The 18,870-nt window shown below is 31.0% G+C and overlaps 1 protein-coding gene across 1 annotated transcript; it reads right to left on the bottom strand.

Annotated features, from left to right (window-relative positions):
* Nucleotides 1–1,954: 1,954 nt before the first annotated feature.
* On the bottom strand, nucleotides 1,955–7,126 carry LOC108341932 (cysteine-rich receptor-like protein kinase 43). The gene is made up of 8 exons (XM_017579617.2): nucleotides 6,547–7,126; nucleotides 4,335–4,726; nucleotides 4,099–4,221; nucleotides 3,708–3,835; nucleotides 3,337–3,550; nucleotides 3,014–3,245; nucleotides 2,736–2,886; nucleotides 1,955–2,597 (listed from the first exon to the last, which is right to left on the bottom strand). The coding sequence occupies exons 1-8, from the start codon at nucleotides 6,930–6,932 to the stop codon at nucleotides 2,280–2,282; spliced, it is 1,944 nt and encodes a 647-aa protein (XP_017435106.1). The 5' UTR covers nucleotides 6,933–7,126; the 3' UTR covers nucleotides 1,955–2,279.
* Between the last annotated feature and the right edge of the window lie 11,744 nt (nucleotides 7,127–18,870).

Below are 18,870 nucleotides of genomic sequence, written 5' to 3'. Positions count from 1 at the left end.
TATACTACTAAACATAAAACAAGTAAACATAAAATAAAATTAAATAACAAAAAAACTTAAAAAAAGTTGCAATTAAACGCTACAATATTTTTTGTATTTTTTAAATGAGAAAGCTAATATAATTTAAATATTGTTAGAATTAGACTTGACCATATTATTCTCTTATTTCATTAAGCTAAAAAATAAATATTTTTCTACTTCATTGTCATAAATCATTATCATAAAAAGTAGTTTCCAATTTCTTTTAGCGAACCTAAATCTTCTCTATTCAATTATAATTCCTTGTAAATTTAATAAAATAAACTCATATTAGTTCAAGAAATTAAAGATAATAATTCACTATGGATAAATTTGAGAAGATGGAGAGAACGTTACGGTGTTATTTAGATTAATGGAAAGATGGTGTGATTTGAGATTAAAGTTTGTAAAAATTTGTGTATAATATGATGGGTGTATGATATATTAAAAAATATTTTAATTGATAAAATTAGATGATTTCATTTTATCCTTGAACATAAATGTAATATAAATTTAAATGTAAATAGTGAAAATTATGTTAAAATGAAAATGAAGTTGTTATTTAAAATTAAAAAAATGTTAAAATTAGAAAAATGAAACTAAATTAAAAGGAATTTGAAGGAATAAATTTCATTTACATTTTCATAAACAATATGATAAAAAATCTTCCAATGGTATGAATTTGGGAACAAATTCTTTTCCAGAAAGAAAATATGATAGAATGTTATCTCTTGAACATATTTGAGAATAACTTAAGAAATAACATTTAGAATTGAAATGATTTATAACAAGATTAAAGATTAAAATTTGATTAATTAAATCTTATAAAGTTTAAGTGAGTAAATTTAAATAACATGACACAATTGAAAAATAATTTAAGAAATTAAATAAATTATAATTTTACATAATGTTAAATTGACTAGGTGAACTAGTTTGTATTCACTGGATGAGTGGGTCTCTGCCATTGCAATTTTTATTTTCTATTATTTTTATGTGTTTTTGGTTTTGGACTGTATTTTATGGTTTATATGTTTTCTTAAACTTATGTGTCTATATATAGAAGTAGATCTAAATACTTTGGAGTCATACTATTTGTATTTGCATCTTGGAATCATATTATTTGCTTATTGGATTAAAATATCATCTTTTATCTTATTTTTTTGTCATATTAAAAAAATTCTTAAAAATTCTTGAATGTTTGTGTTTTGTGTTTTGTTTTGAAATTATGTTTGATTCATTGTTATTAACATTTTATAAAGTAAAACCTCTATATCTAATTCAGTTGAGTTTCTAATTTTTTGTTAAAATAGTGCATTTCTACGATTTATAAATTTATTTTTGTGTTTTTCTATTAATTGTAGTCTCAGTTAACCATTTATTTTGATTATCTTGCATGAATTTTGGTGTTTAAAGATAATGTGTTAGTTTTTTTTTTTGAAATGCAAAATTAAAAAAAATAGTGGATCCATTATTAATACACCACTTAATATATTTTAAATAGTTTAGACTCTTTTTTTTTCTTGCCTTACTCAAGCCTTTATAAATTAATTTTAATTTTATATATATTATTCAAGAATCATTCATTGTCATTACTGATGTAAGCATAATTTTTATCTATTGTTATAAGGGTACCATAAACTCCAATTCATGATTACGGTAATAATACAACAAGTATAATTATAAAAGTGGTGATGAAACAGAATTTTAAAGTGAGCGTGGTAACGGAGGTGGCGTAATAACAGTAATTATATTTTAATATTTTTGAAATTTTTAGTATTGATATAAAAGTTAATTAATATACAGAATATTAATCTCATTTTGTAATTGAATTGATTAAGGATACCATATACACTATGTAGAGGAATGAGTGTGGGATATGGTGGAGGAGTAATAATGATGCTAACTCAGTGCAAATGGTTGACTTGGAAAGTGTATGTAGTCAACAACGATAACGTTGCTTATTGGCTCATGTAAAGCTACCCACTTCATAGTGGCACACTTAGTACAGAATTTCAACACTTTTTGTAGACATTGTGAAAATTCTATCTCCTTATGCATACAAAATATCCAAACTATAACTTAGAAGAAAATGCAAAATTAATGGTTGGGTTCTACAAAGTGGCTAATTCATCAACTTCACATCAATCACTACTTGACAATTTACTTGGTATTTGTAGCACTAAATGAGCAACAATACTTGAAGAATTATGGAAGAAAAATCCCCTTATTTTGAAACAATAATTCCTTCACGTAAGATATGTTCATCGAGCTGAGAGCGTAGAAATGGAAGCAGTAGCATTAGATGTAGAGGAAGCAGTTGAGGTAGAGATGTCAGCTGGCCGAGTCCTGAAGTTAGATTCAACAAATACAGGCATAGAGGGCCTATTTTGCCCCAGTGAATTATTGCCTTTGAGTGAGGCTACTACTTCAGACATTGTTGGTCTTGCACCAGCTGATGCTTGAATGCAAAGCAAAGCAATCTCCATCACTTTCTTCACTTCTTCTACGTCGTACTCTTCACCATCCAATTTCTTGTCAACCAACTCCAAATGCCTGTCTTCCTCGTACAGTTTCCATGCCTGGTATTTCAAAGAGTTTCATATCAGTGTTTCATGTAAATACAACTTTTAAGGTAATATGATAAACACTGGACATTGTTTGTACATCAATAAAATAAAGTTGAAAATTTTCTTATAGGGTCATGTGAAATTGCTTACCCTTTGAAGGAGGAATTCACCATTAGCATCTGTCCTCAATTCACTATTCTTTTGGCCACTTACGATTTCTAGGAGTACAACACCAAAGCTGTAGGCATCGGCCTTCTCTGATAACTGACCATGGAGTGCATACTCAGGTGCTGTGTATCCTCTGACATGTATATAATTTTCATAGCATCAACAATGGAAGAATATTGTCTATTCACACATACCATGAAATGGAAACATCTAAGAAAAATAATGTAAAAGACATCTAAGAAACAAACATTTGGTCTTACAATGTTCCTGCAAATCTTGTACTGAGATGAGATTGGTCCTCTGGTAGAAGTCTTGCCAACCCAAAATCAGCAATTCTTGGTTGCATTTCATCATCCAAGAGGATATTGCTAGTCTTTATATCCCTGTGTATGATGCAAACGTGGAAATCCTCATGCAGATAGGCCAAACCCTTTGCTGTGCCTAAAATTATATCATATCTTTGTTTCCAGTTGAGGGGATCCTTTACTTCACCTGTTTTGAAAATTTTAACAAATAGATTGAGTAAAGAGGAGAAACAGAGACTCACAAAATGCTTCAATTAGGAGATTGACATGAGTTTTACCGAATAAGAATCTATCCAAGCTTTTATTTGCCATGTATTCATAAACAAGGATTCTTTCTTGGCCTTTGCTGCAACATCCAAGGAGTCGAACCAGATTCCTGTGATGAACATTGCTTATAAGCTTCACTTCACTTTCAAATTGATCATCGATCTTCCCTGATGGGCCTAAAATTAATTTCTTCACTGCAACTATCTTCCCATTTTTCAAAGTGCCCTGGTCCATGAATTGTGATTTCAGCAACAGTTTTAAAAAGTGATTTATCTTTGTCTCCCGAGTTAATAAACTTTCTCTCTTCTTGATATTACCTTTCTCAGAATGAATCGTGCTTGTTTTTAAACATGTAAACCAATAAAAAAAATGTTGAAATTACCTTGTATACATCTCCAAAACCTCCTTCTCCCAGTTTATTTTCCTCACTGAAATTTTTTGTTGCAGCCTTCAAATCCTTATACCTGTAGGACACTGGACCTTTCAAGTCAGTTGCTCCCAATATGTCACCTGACAAGGAAACGAAAATTTGGAATATCTCAGTGACAAAACGGATCCAATTATTCATCATAGAAACAGAAATTTTATGTTATTTTGCTAAAGGAGTTATCAGTACAAATTCAATTCCATCAGTATGCTATTTTACTCTGCCGTCAATCATAAATTATAATATATGATAAGTTTGTTAACTTCTATACTATACCATACTGTGATAAAAGTCAAACCAAACACAGAAGAAATCATAAATTCAAAGGTTATCCGAATTGTCTTACCTCTTCGAACCTTCTTGGGTTTCTTGTACCATCTTAGCAAGGCAATTAGTGCAAGGAGGATCACAATCAAAGCTACACCTCCAACAACCCCACCAATAATGGCTCCCTTTTTGCTTGAACTCCCTGCAAGATAAAAAGGCAGTTAAAAAGGTACATTTCTCGGATTTCCTTCACCACTATCATTCATTCAACCTTGTATATAAAAATCAATGTAAAGAAATTATCCTTAACTCTACCTTGTTGCAAGAAGGGTGTGATATCAATTGTCTGGTTATCAGCAAAAAAGGCTGTCTCTGAGTATCTCATAAAACATCCAGCATCAAATGCTCTGCCTTCTGTATTGGGTAAACAAACTTCAATGTTGTTGTATCCAACTGTGAGGCAATCCAGACAACCACTCTCCGATACAGTTTGAGCACACTGTGCAATGGCATAGATTGCAGCACCAGCCAGTTGAGTCTTGGTAGCTGCAAAGAAACCAGTGATTTTGGGGGTTGCAATTTGCAGATCCTTCAGCACTTGCTGTGCAGTTGTATTCAAATCAGTGGCTCCAACTGCTGTCTGATTTCCACACATCATACTGTTCCCAGCCAAAGTTGTCTGGTCAAAGAAGCCGGCGCTCTCATACCTCAACAACACATTTAAAAGTATGAAACATCAAAGTTACTTATTTAAAATACAAAATTAAAGAATTTCTATAAATAAAAGCTTAAATGAAATTTTTATATTTATTTTCTTCTAATAAATAAGAATAAAATCTTTCAATATCTATGTTTAACAAGTGTACATCACTCTATATTGGTCAACTCACAGACCAATAGCATTTTAACGAATGTATGTACATACTATATTGTATTATTTTATGATTTAGTTTTAAGAAATGGGTCGTGTTTTTCATGACATTAACCAAAGATCACGGTAGAGTCAACTCAATGATCTTGTAACCACCATTTAAAATATAGTAGTATTAAACTCCTAATTAATGGTTCATACTAGAACAGTGATATACTGTAACAATGTAGAAGCAAAAAATTCTGTATTTAGGACAACTATATGATGCCAAAAAATTTAGTTCATTGACTGCGCCTCATTTATATAAATTATTGATTATTTTGAAATAAATTATAAGAGATAGAAACGTGTAACTTTGACTTTAGTTATTTCATTATATAAATCTTATTCTTAATGTTTTTATCTTCATTTTTTTGAAGTCTATACATCCTTATTCTGCTGTATTGAAAATTTTATTAATATTTTACGAGATTAGGAAAATGAGAAAAATAATAAGAAATTCTATATTTTTTTTTCTGTTAGCATGTTTAGATAACTTAAAAGTACATTAAAATAACATGAAAAAAGAAATACATGTATACAACTAGTTTATGGTAGAGACAGAAATAGGAAAATAAGGGATATATATATATATATATATATATATATATATATATATATATATATATATATATATATATAAGATAAAATAATGAAGAAGGAAAGAAAGAAAAATAGTATTGTATAAATAATTTATAATTCGAATAAGATTAACCCTGTTCTTGTTGTCGACTTATGCAAGCTAGTGACATAAAGGAAATATATCATCTCATTTCTCATTATTAATAATGCCAAAAAGTCAACTAGCATTTATATTTTATATTTTTTAATCATTTACATGGGAAAATGTAACAAAAACTCGCTCATTTTTTCTCAAGAATGAAAAAAGTAATTCATAAGTTCAATTATATTTATTAAAAAAATTGAGAAACTAATAAACTGAAAATTACCTAAAAAACAAACACTCGTAATACATTTTCTAACAAATTTGTTTGAACTTATCTCTTGAACAAAATTAACAAAAAGGCATTTTTGTATTAATTGCTTTTATATTAATAAATTTCTCTATTGTATGCATTTTTGTATTAATTTTAATTACATCCCAAACTATATACAATTATTTGCGTATAACTTATTTACATATAATTCAGATTTAATTTTATTTGGGTGTGAAGCCAAATTCAGACCACAAACCTTTTTATCTCTTCAGCTAGCTAATGCTGAACCACGACTCATGACTAAACCAACAAAAAATTCTTCACTAATTTTTTAATTAAAGTTTTGTCAAATCATGTTTAAAACTTAGTCTGTTTACATTATTAACACAGTAGAAACCATACATGACAACATGGACGCAATCTCAAAAGTCCAAACATTGGAATTCCATCACAGACACGACAACTATCAAATCATTATATCTTCCATTATTCTCCATAAAAAAAATATCTATAGAATTTCTTCAATAGTATAATAATTAATAAAATGTTTTGATATATAGATATAATTAAAAAAAGATTGTTTTATTAATAAAACAATCTTTCATAGAATAATAACACTGCGATATGAAGAAAGAAACAGTGATGTATACAGGTGGTGAAGGTGAAGGTGAAGGTGTACCTGAGGAAGCAACCGTCATAGATGACACGGGCACCGTTAGCCCCGGCGGAGCAGTTGCGGATTTGGGCGGCGGCGGCGGCGAAGCAGGCGGCGCAGTCAGTGGTAGAGAGGTAGTTTCTACATTGGAACATGGCATAGACAGGGTCTTGTCCTCTAGCTTCTTGAGCCGTGGCAAAGTGCTTGCTTTGGTTGGTAACTTGAACTCTGAGATCATTCAAAGTTGCGTTGAGATTTTGATTGAAAGTGGACAAATCCGTGGCGTTGTATTGGCTGCAACCTTTGTTGAGCAGAAGAATCTGAGGGTCTCCTAGGGCACCCTCAAGGCTCCATAATAAGATCAACACAGTTAAGGGTAGGAGAGAACTGAGATGCACTCGCACCACCATGTTCGTGATCCAAGAAAACCAACACAAGAAGAACCAAAAAGGTTACAAACTTTATATGCTGTTTTTTATGTGTGAATCGGAGAATAAAAAGGGTCCATTATAAGAATGAAGAAAGAAAAAGATTCTACGTGTTGATGTTGTTGGTGGGGACAGGACAGCATAGACATCGTTGTCGACGATTGGTGTTTTTTGGTACAGTTAATCGTTTTCTGATTGGCGTTTGCGAGGTTGCGTCTTCAAATACCCTATCAAACATAGTGCTCAAATGATGCTAAGAAATTCAGAAAATGATAATAAGTAGCAGTGTGATAAAAATTACTATGAGGGAGATATAATATAATCCGTTTATGATATAGAAGTTTATCCACGTAGAGAGAGATATAAACAAATTTAGTATGTGCTGATCTCAGGACAAAGAATTCCTTTTAGGACTTGGAAATATGATTGATTACTTAGTAAATAAATATCTATACACGGCGGCGGATGTTAATATATGGGCTGCGCCGCTAGACCGTCACTTATGACAGTTTTTTTCTTTTTTCTTTTTAAGAGTATATTGGTGAGTAAAAAGACATAATTATTTAATATTATTTGTTCATACAGTATCTGTCTCAGAAAATGCTAAATTTGTTTACATAATCTTTCTATACATAAATAAATATAACAATTTTGCATAAATATTAATTAGAGTATGATAATAATAATCCTAATCTAATGTCAGATAGATATTAATTGATTGACTCAATGTTTAACTTTCAAGGTTAATTGATTGATTTAGTGTTTATTTTGGATTATGTTAATTGATCGATTTAATGTCTATTTTGGATATACTTAATTTTTAAAATATAATTTTAAATTAAAAATAAATTTTAGATTATACAATTTAAAATACGTTCAACTTTTGAAAAAATAAATTTTGAATTATGTAATTTGAAAACTTAAAATAAAATAACAGCAAATGATTTTTTCTTTTCAAAGAATAAACCTCAACAATAAGAGTGACGTGGTTAAGGTAGTTTGTCTCAACGGTGGGTCTAAAGCAGCAGAAATGGAGTAAGAAGAAAAAATTATGAAGAAGAGAAAAAGTAAGATAACATTATGAATGTCATGAAGGAAATTTTGGTGTTTTAACCACTCTATAGGTGCACATTAAAACTATGGAAGTGCAGAAAGAAATAGCCTTTTATTCTCTAAATCCAGTTAAGAAAAACAATTTCAACCAATGAAAGTGCGTGATTTTATTTTTAAGAGAACAACGTAATTACTTTTTGTACCTCTGCAATTACTTTATGCACCCTTCATTGTATTTTCTCCTAATTGTTATCTGAAATTGATATATGATAAAAAAAATTAAAAATAATAATTACCATAATTATAGTAATAATGTTACTTATGAAAGTAGTATTTCTGTTGGCGAAAATATTCGCCGGAGTAGAGGAAAGAAAAAAAAATGATATTATCATAATTTTTAAAGCTATCTTTTTCTCTCCCAACGTACACAAATAATTTTTTTTATTTCTTTCATTAATTATTAATAGGTTACAAATAAATTAATAAATTGCTGTCTGAATGTGGTATTGAATTGAATATCCTAATTATCAGTAGAATCGTTCAACATCCTTATCAATCATGTAATACTAAAAATAATTATATACTTATAGTCATGCTTTAACAATTGCATCAGATTAATATATAATATTTATATATATATTCCATTACTTGGCCCATAAATATTAGTTTTAGACGGTTTCATAAGTCTGATTAAAAAATATTATCGTGACAACTCTTCTAATTAAATTTAAAATTTTAATAAAAATAATTTGCCACGAGATTTGTTAATTGTTTATAAAGGACCCATGCCTCATATAATTTATACAAGTTATTTATTTTATTTCTGTCTTAGAAATGTTAGTTATTCAATTCAATTCATGTTTGGCCACTCCCTTTCAGACAAGGTTGCAGCAAATAGCGTTCAAACTTCTCGTTAAAAATTGCATTCCCCATACCAAAAAAAATTACATAATTATTAATAAATTTACCAAGTGTGTTAAAACAATATAATATGTCTTAAAATCCTTTTTTGAAAGAAAAACCTGTTCCAACTACCAATATTAATATTGTTTATGTAACTATAATAAAAATATAATTATTATTCAATTTATTTTATTATTTTGTTAATTACATAATGTTTTAAATATTAAAAATTTCAAATATTAAATAACAAGTCAACTTTTATATAAATTATCATAAAAAATATAACAAATTTTTAAATTACAAACTTAAGAAAAAAATGTTAAAATATTGAACTAATGGACCTAATTCAATCCAAATCAATTATTAGTGATTTGGATCTAATGAAAAGAAAATTGTAAAAGGCTGACCTAATCTGATTCAAGATTTTTCAATTGGGTTGGGTTATAAGTTTATCACCAATTGAGCCTGATCCATTAGCCTATTCAAAATTATAATAAGATCTCTCGTCTTTTAAAAAAAGTATAAGAAATGTTCCCAGTTTAATTTCACTACAATTTTTTTCCTTTTTATGCGTGTTGAAGATAAATGAGAGAAACAAGGAAATTATTAATTGATTCACGTGGGATTGAGTATTTTTTTAAAACATTTTATTCTTTTTTAGTTCTTTTTTACTATTTAATTAATCGAGTGTATGGGTAAGAATATTTCGATATTTAAATTAGTTAGTATTTGATCAGTTTAATAGTTAATATAATAAATGTTTTCTAACAACCATATTTTTGACATTGACATATATTTATAGACTTTTAATGAATTTACCATTACAGTTGACTTAATCATTATTTAATTCTATTAAATCTAAATATTGACCGGATAAACACCTATTATTTTTCGAACGATTAATCTCGAATATTCTATCAGTATCTATTTATTAGTATATATATATTATACTAATCAAAGTTTGAAGCTTTCTACCATCTTCCACATCACTAATCATAGTTTAATTTCACTATAATTATTTTTTTCTCCTTTTCATGACGTTACGCAATTAGTGCCTTTCCTTTTTCATTTTCTTTTTGGCTCTTAAAATATAAAAAAGTATAATAGAAGATTCATTAACATGCCTTTAACTCTTATTAACTATGATTAACTGAAAACCCCACAACACAAACATCTCCACTAATTTGGAAGATGTGAATTGAGTTGGATGTTTCATTGTTAGTGAGAAAAAAAAACCTAGTCGTGTTTGTCTCCTATCAACAAAACCTTATCAATGTCAAAAGATTACAAAAGTACAAAACTCAATTATTCTTGTTAATGTCACACAAACAACATAAAACCAAATAGTTAGAATGCAAAGATCACACTAATTTCTAAGCCAACAAAATCAGCCTATTCATGTCTCACACAGTCACGACAACTTTCTTCCCCGCCATGCTTGCTCTTACAATTTTCACACTTCAAACTATTCTAAAAATTCACTGTTTCTCTGCACACTTGGAAGGAATTTTCAACAACTTTAATGCTTTTATATTCTTTTCATTAAAAAATTGTCATAAACATTGCAAGGGTTTGGTTTCAGTGACCCACAAACAAGACAAAGATCCTATGTTTGACTTCTTTTCACCACACCCCCTTTGTTTTCTTAGGTCAGAAAACAAAAACTACACTACTACAAATTAATTTAATGTTTCTTTTATAGGTTTGGTTTTGTTTATTTATTTCAATTTTTATTTAAATGAAAGGTACAATAGTTGCTTTGTGCTAGTTTTTACTGAAATTATTTAATGAATCTATTTTTTTTTAATTTATGTTTAATTAATGATGATGCCATTATTTAAATATTAATTAATAATATCAGAGTATAAATGACACATGGTTGTTATAAATATTTAAGGTGACTAACACCGATTATTTATATGTCATGTGTCATTTACATATTATTACATTATCACTACTATCTAATTTGTCAACACCAATTTAAAAACAAAATCACATTAACTTTTATTAACGAAAATAAGAACTATATTAAAAAAAAAAAAGACCTCATTGAAGAATTCTAACAAAAATTGAGATGAAAAATACTATTGAATCTAAAAGAAAATAACTTTTTAAAAGTGAATTTTAAACATCATTAATTATACACAATCAATTTGAAATAAAGTTTGTCTTTACTTTTTATATATATATATATATATATATATATATATATATATATATATATATATATATATATTAAATAATAAAGAAAAGGATTAAAATGAAGAGAAGAGTTTTTTCTTTTATTCTGAAAAGCGTACAACTTAGCAACTTTACCAAATTCTGCTCACTCTTCTAAAACCACACTCTCTCTCTCCCCCTAGCAAGTTGTTTCTCATTTTCTCTATCTTCTCTCTATCATTCCCTCACATTCAGCCATTGCATGTTTGATTAGGTGGTGCTCAAGTGACCGCAGCGCAAAAAGCTTCACAACCATCCGATTAGATTTTCGTTCTTCAGCAGGGTTTGGTTGAGTTATTGCGGAGTCAAGCACTGTCGAATCAAGTTATGAGCTTAGTTGTGAAACACTAAGGTAAGGGGAGCTAGATATTGTTTTCAATTTGCTTGCAGTATTTGTATGTATGTTAAATTCCATAATGGGTGTGCTGTTTGGTTTGCTTGTTTAAGCTCTAAAGTAAGTTGGTCATATATGTTGATGCGTATGATGTATGAAATTGTAGCGTGAGGTTTGTAAACTGCATTGGTTGAATCTAGTTGCTGTAATTGGGCGTGTTGGAAGTGCTTGGAGTGATATATCTGTTATAGCTTGAATGAAATGGAAAGTTAAGTAAAATTTTGGTGTTTTAGGGCAAATTAGGGGAAGTGAGGTAGTGATTTTGGACACTTGGGACCTAAAGCGCAATTGGGCTATTGGGGAAATCTTAGCTAGTGTATTGTGACTTGTTTGAGTCACTAAATTGATCAAAATAGGTGCAAAGCAGTAGGATTGGGTTTTGGATCCCTAAGTTGGGAAAATTGGTGTTTTAGAGTTGAAGTTGAGTCTTAATCACTTTAGAATGGTAGTACGAATATTTAGAATCATTTAGATAAGTTTAATTAAGTATAAAACAAGAATTAAGGGTGTTAGAAGTTAGTAAAAATGGTTAAAAATGGTCATGTTGGGTTCTGTTCGCAATTATGCAGAATTCTGCAGAATTATGCAGAACATTGCAGTTGACCGTTCAGTCTTATGCTGCTCTCGGTCATAACTGGGTTGGTCTCTTTTGAGTCTTACCAGTTCATGACTATTCGGTCTCTTAAAGAGTGTTCGGTCTTGTATTGGAACTCGGACTCTTAAAGAGTGTTCGGTCTTATACTGGCACTCGGTCTCTTAAAGAGTGTTCGGTCTTGTACTGACACTCGGTTTCTTAAAGAGCGTTCGGTCTTGTACTGGCACTCGGTCTCTTAAAGAGTGTTTGGTCTTGTACTGGCACTCGGTTTCTTAAAGAGTGTTCGGTCTTGTACTGGCACTCAGTCTCTTAATGAGTGTTCGGTCTCTTACTCGTACTCAGTCTCAAAGCTCTAAGTGTTCGACCAAAGCTCTAAGTACTCGACCAAAGCTCCAAGTGTTCGGCCAAAGCTCTAAGTGCTCGACCAAAGCTCATAGCGTTCGGCCAAAGCTCTAAGTACTCAACCAAAGCTCATAACATTCGGCCAAAGCTCTAAGTGCTCGGCCAAAGCTCATAGTGTTCAACCAAAGCTTTAAGTGCTCGACCAAAGCTCCTAGCGTTCGGTTCAAGTTCTTTAGCTATTGTTTTGGGTAAATTAAGTGTGTGTGATGATTTCCGTGTAAAGTATGATTATTGTAATGTGGTTAAATTGAAAGTATGTGAAGGTATGATGTATTGTTGTGTTGAAAGTGAAAGTATCAGTATTGGACGTAATTCCATGATTCTCAAGGGAGGGATACATGTGAGCAAAATGATGAAGATGAAGTTTTGATGATGTCCAAATCAAGTCAAGAAGAAATCAAGATGTTATGAAGACTTGTATTGCTATGGAAAAGCTTTTGTAATAATTGTAATTTAGTGTCTAGGACTTAGACATTTAGTGTTTTTGATTCCATGTAATTCCATACCATATAATCAAAAACCATAGTCCAAAGTGCACTGTTTTAATCGATTAAAATGGGTATTAATCGATTAAAACGAGGCTGACACTGAAAACCAAATTGCCTCTGGATTAATCGATTAAAGCTTGTTTTAATCGATTACATAATCGATTAATCCTGAGATTAATCGATTAAAACAGTCAGTTGGAGGTTCCAGAGCTGAAGACTAGCCGTTGCACTGGAATAATCGATTAAAGCCTAAAATAATCAATTAGTTAATCGATTAAACCTGAGAATAATCGATTAACACTAGCCGTTAGGGGTTTCAAATTTGAAAAACTAGCCGTTGTACTTAGTTTAATCGATTAATACTTGATTTAATCGATTAAAACAGTCAGATGGCTCATTTTCGAAGAATGGAAGAGCCTTTGGATGAGTCTATAAATAGACTCTCATTTTCCTCTCAAGGGATCAACTACAACTCTTCCCTTGTGCTCAAATACTCAGAAACTCTTGAGAATTGTGTGCTCTTGCTCAGCTAAGGAAACTCTGTCTGTAGAGTTGGTGAAATACTGCTACGGTGATAGAGGAATAGCTAGTTCATCCTTGGTGCGTCTAAGGAAGTGTTCGGAAGAGGAAGTCATCCTTCGTGAAGTATTCGGAGGAAGTGTTTCATCCTTTGTGAAGATTCAAAGGAGGTGTTGCTTCATCTCTTGTGGCATCAAGAGAGGTGTTTTCCAAACTTTTACAAATTGTATCTGTGTGATTGTAGTTTGTAATTGTTTTGTGATTAGTGAAATGTTTATCTTGTTTTGAGATAAGCGACTGGACGTAGGATTGGTAAGATCCGAACCAGGATAAAATCATCTGTGCAAATTTCTCTCAACCTTACTCTATTTTATTGTCTTTATTATTTGCTAAGTAAGTTTAATTGAGTAGAAATTTTTAAGGCACACGTTTTTAGTAAGAACCAATTCTCCCCCCCTCTTGGTTTGTTATTCCACGCTAACCATTCCGCTGCAGCCGCTTTGACAATACATGGTGGTGCCCTTTTAGTGTGTTTAGAATGATTTGCATGGAAGCTCAGTCTTGGGGGTTATCCTGAAACTACAATGGTCAATCATTCTCAAGTAGAGAGGATTGAACCATGTCGTGAGTAGTAGTAGGAGGTCCTAGTCTTGGGTGCTTCCAGTATGGCCCAAGGTGAGTGATGACGGACTAACCTCGTGAGTGTGGTAAGGTGAAACCCATTGGCAACAGCTTTGCAAAGCAGTAGAAGCCACCACAAGTGCATGACCCGCCATAGCTCGACAATCATTCTAAGTCCGGACGAGTCAAGTTTAAAGTGCAACAAGTCATGTTTGTGTTGTGTAGTGTATCTGTCCTTACTTGCATCTTGTCTGTGACTGTTATAACATGATTTTTGTACATCTAGCTCACCCTTACTTCTGTGTTTGTGTTTTGTTTGGGTATGTTTTTCTTTTGCAATGATCATCCACTTGGATGTGAGCAGAGGTGGATGAGGTGCCTCTGGAGCAGGCTTTGGAGGAAGATGATGCTGCAGCCTAGTCTTCTTAGGATTTTCGTAGTTATTTCATGTATTTTGAATTACTCTTTAGTACTTAAAGTTTTAAATTAGGACCTATTTTGGGATGAATGTAACTTTAATATTTTACTTACAGTCTACTTCTCACTGTTTTCTTATATTAAAATGTAGACTTACTATATTATATGTTTCTATATAATCTGGGATGTTACATAATTTAATTATATTTAATTAATGTAATATACTTAATAAAATAAATTATATTATTAGAAGTATCTAAACTAGTATTAAAAATAAAATAAAAAAGATTATTTTTTATTTTAAATTATTAAAAAATAATTTACTTTTAGGAAAGGTATACGAGTAAATTAGAGCTAGAAAAATCACACTTTACAATATGTGAACATCTTTCATTAACCATGCCAAAATAAAAGTTAAATAATAATAATAATACACTGATGCTACAGATAAATAAAAAGTATCTTTTATTGGATATCTCATACAATGTCAACAACTTTTTCTTTAAAAGTTTTTATTAACATTTGTCATAATCATGGATTTGTGATGTGGTTGGAAGTTTCACATCGACTAGAGATAAGACCAAATTATAATATATAAGTGGGGTGCAAATCTCACCTTCCAAACCGGTTTTGTAGAGTTGAGTTAGGCTTAAAATCACTTTCTAAAATATGTTTACATTATAAGATAGTGTAATAATGTTCAAGTTAAACTCTTTATACCATTATTGTCATTGAGTATGTTGAAATTCAAGTTAAATGATAATTCTAAGACAAAATAATACGAATATAGTATTCTTTTATTCTCTTCACACTATATATTCATCCTTTATAATCTTTAGTTGTTGTGTGGAATGATTTAGTACATATTTGGCCATACAATCTATTTTCTATAAATGATTATCTTTTCCCAGTACAATCTATTTTCTATAAATGATTATCTTTTCCTTAAAAGTAGAAAGTAATACTTTATCACAATAAATTTGTTCAAAGTTGAAAATATAATTAATACATTATTCATGTACCTATATATATATATATATATATATATATATATATATATATATATATATATATATATATATATATATATATATATATATATATATATTTCAATATTGTATTTAGGAATTATTTTTAATCAACATTAGAAAATGTTTACATGTGCATGAAATATACAACTTGTCAGGCCTTTATTAGTAAATGAAGAAAGAGTATTATGAGAAGATTTAACATCCATTAACTATAAAAAAATATAGGTTTAATTCCTATTTTGGTCCCACTTTTCGTAGGGTCTGTTCAAATTGGTCCTACTTTTTTTCAAAAGTTCACTAAGATCCCACTTTTCACAAAAACGGTGCAAGTTAGTCCTTTTTGGTTACGGCGTTAAAAAACTAACGGCACAGCTGCCCAGCTGGAAGAAAACTGATGAGTTGTACATTTTTTTGTTGACGTGGCACTCTACATGGCAATCACCTTGCAATTGCAACCTTCAACCTCTGCCCCAACTCTCTTCCTCCCATATGCCCATGGCGTTCCTTCTCATCACCACCTTCTCCTTCTCCTCCTTCTCTTCCTCCTTCTTCCACCCTTTCAATTCCACCTTCCTTTTTTTCCCAATCTCTCTCTGTCTTCTCAATTCTAACCCTAACCTCACCTCTTTCGAAATCTCCAAACTTCAAAAACCGCAAAATATAGTCTGAGAGAACCATCACCCCTGTTCAAACCCATCAATTATTTTCCACTGGGTCACGCTTTCACTCTCAAATTTCCGATTTTTCTATTTGTTTATCGCCTTACTCCCAAAATGTTTTGTTTGAACAGTTAGAAAAAAAAAAAGAGGAATAAAATGAAGATTTTTTTTTCCATTTCTCTGGATGGTTAGGAAAGAGAATGGAAAGATTAAATGGTTGCTATTTTCCTCTCAAATAAACAACTTTAAGCAAGTGATTAAATGGTTGCTATTTTCTTTTTGTTTGAGGTGCTGACTATGATTTATGTGTAACTTATTGCTTTCCATTTCAAGTCATTTCCCTTGATCGTTTGTTCTGGTGCATCTAACAGGCAACCGCAGGAAAAAACAAGATGGCAACTCTTGAGAATTTATGGTGTTGCAGAAAAATGTTACTATCATGAAGGTGATTTGGAATGTCTCAGTCTGTTTTATACATCTTATTGTTTTATACATCTCAGCTGGAAGTTCACTGATGTGGTGCAATGATTGCATTCTGTGCTATTGCAACTGTCTGTTCAAAACCTAGAATCATGGTGTCCATGTCTCTAATTTTTTCTTACGTAGGGCCTCAACATGAAAGGCTTCTTTAAGATGATGCAGCATGAATTGAGAGTAGATTTCTACTTGTGTTGTGTGGATATTTACTCTACCTGATAATGATAATAATACGTTTGCTATAAATTCACAAAGTTATGGTACAATAACAGTTAATGTATGCAATTATGCGTTTATTGCTAAGCTTGACACTGGTTGAATCAGAAGATGAATACTTTTGTTGATAATATAGATTAGGATATCAGTCGTCTCTAATAGAGATAAGATTTTCACTAGGAAATTTTGGCAAGACACAACTTTGACTATGAGTATTGCATTGCATAACATCCTCAATCATAAGAGCAGTCAAAAGCTTTGACTAGATGCTTGGAAATGTGCTTGAAATGCTTCACTTTTGGGAAAAGTTGCTGCTGTAGGCGGAGTGTTGGTGCAACACCTCGAACCATGCTGGCATTGGCATTACTCCTTCAAGATAGTCCATGACAGAGAACCACCTGAGAACACAAAATATGTTCCAGATGGCGAGGATCCTTTTCTGTTCAGGAATTACAAGTTGAAAGATACTTTTACACAGGCTGAAACTTAGCCTTCACAAAGCTCAACAAAAGATGGAAAAATATGCTGACAATAAGAGATGTCATGTGTAAAGAAACTCATTAAAAGAAACTCGGTTATGTTCTTAAATATCTTGTATAGATTGAAGGAACTAATGCTGTGACATACTGCAAGCAAATCCCACACTCATCTTCTTAGCCTACTATGATCTGTCTCTAGTTTGAGTGAAATACTGGCAAATAATATATGGAATGACGAGTTTAAATTATATTGGAGTGATGAAAAAAAGTAAAAAAAAAAAAGATCTGAAGTATTGAAAATGTTAGTTTATTAAAAATAAGACTGCTACATTTCTACATTGACATACGAAAATACGACTTTCTTATGGTAATTAAGTATAAATTTACTGAACTTTTGTATAATAATTAACAATGAGTATATTGTTTTATAGTAATTAAATTGTAATAAAGCATATTTTTTACAACTATTTAAAAACACTTTTAAAAATTTTGGTTCTGAATAAAGTATTCCTATAACTTGAATGTGCGAATGTGGTTCGGAGTGTAGAGTAGTTTTAGGTGAGAAATTGGAGGAATTGTTAGAGAGATAATTTATATCTAACTAAGAAATATAGGTCCCACAAAATGTGTGTGATTATGCAGGGAAAATAGCATATCAGAATAAGGCGATGGCAATGGCGGGAAGAGACGGCGAATAAGGCGATAAACAGATAGAAAAATCGGAAATTTGGGAGTGAAAGCGTGACCCAGTGGAAAATAATTGATGGGTTTGAACAGGGGTGATGGTTCTCTCAGACTATATTTTGCGGTTTTTGAAGTTTGGAGATTTCGAAAGAGGTGAGGTTAGGGTTAGAATTGAGAAGGCAGAGAGAGATTGGGAAAAAAAGGAAGGTGGAATTGAAAGGGTGGAAGAAGGAGGAAGAGAAGGAGGAGAAGGAGAAGGTGGTGATGAGAAGGAACGCCATGGGCATATGGGAGGAAGAGAGTTGGGGCAGAGGTTGAAGGTTGCAATTGCAAGGTGATTGCCATGTAGAGTGCCACGTCAACAAAAAAATGTACAGCTCATCAGTTTTCTTCCAGCTGGACAGCTGTGCCGTTAGTTTTTTAACGCCGTAACCAAAAAGGACTAACTTGCACCGTTTTTGCGAAAAGTGGGATCTTAGTGAACTTTTGAAAAAAAGTAGGACCAATTTGAACAGACCCTACGAAAAGTGGGACCAAAATAGGAATTAAACCAAAAATATATTATCTTTAACTCAAAATTTCAAATAGAGTTGCTAATTTTTTAATTCTTGTATTTATTATTATTGTCCAATTTTTTATTAAAGAGATACTTTCAATCTATATTTAAATTTCTAACATTGTATATTAATGATTAACATTAAAATTTAAATTACTATGTATGAAAAATTCTACAAATTTTAGTATATATCTTTTGAAGCATGT

Source organism: Vigna angularis, chromosome 6 (genome assembly GCF_016808095.1).
Source record: "Vigna angularis cultivar LongXiaoDou No.4 chromosome 6, ASM1680809v1, whole genome shotgun sequence".
NCBI classification, from domain to species: Eukaryota; Viridiplantae; Streptophyta; class Magnoliopsida; order Fabales; family Fabaceae; genus Vigna; species Vigna angularis.
The sequence above is the reverse complement of the archived record's forward strand: the minus strand, read 5'-3'. Positions and strand labels throughout refer to the sequence as shown.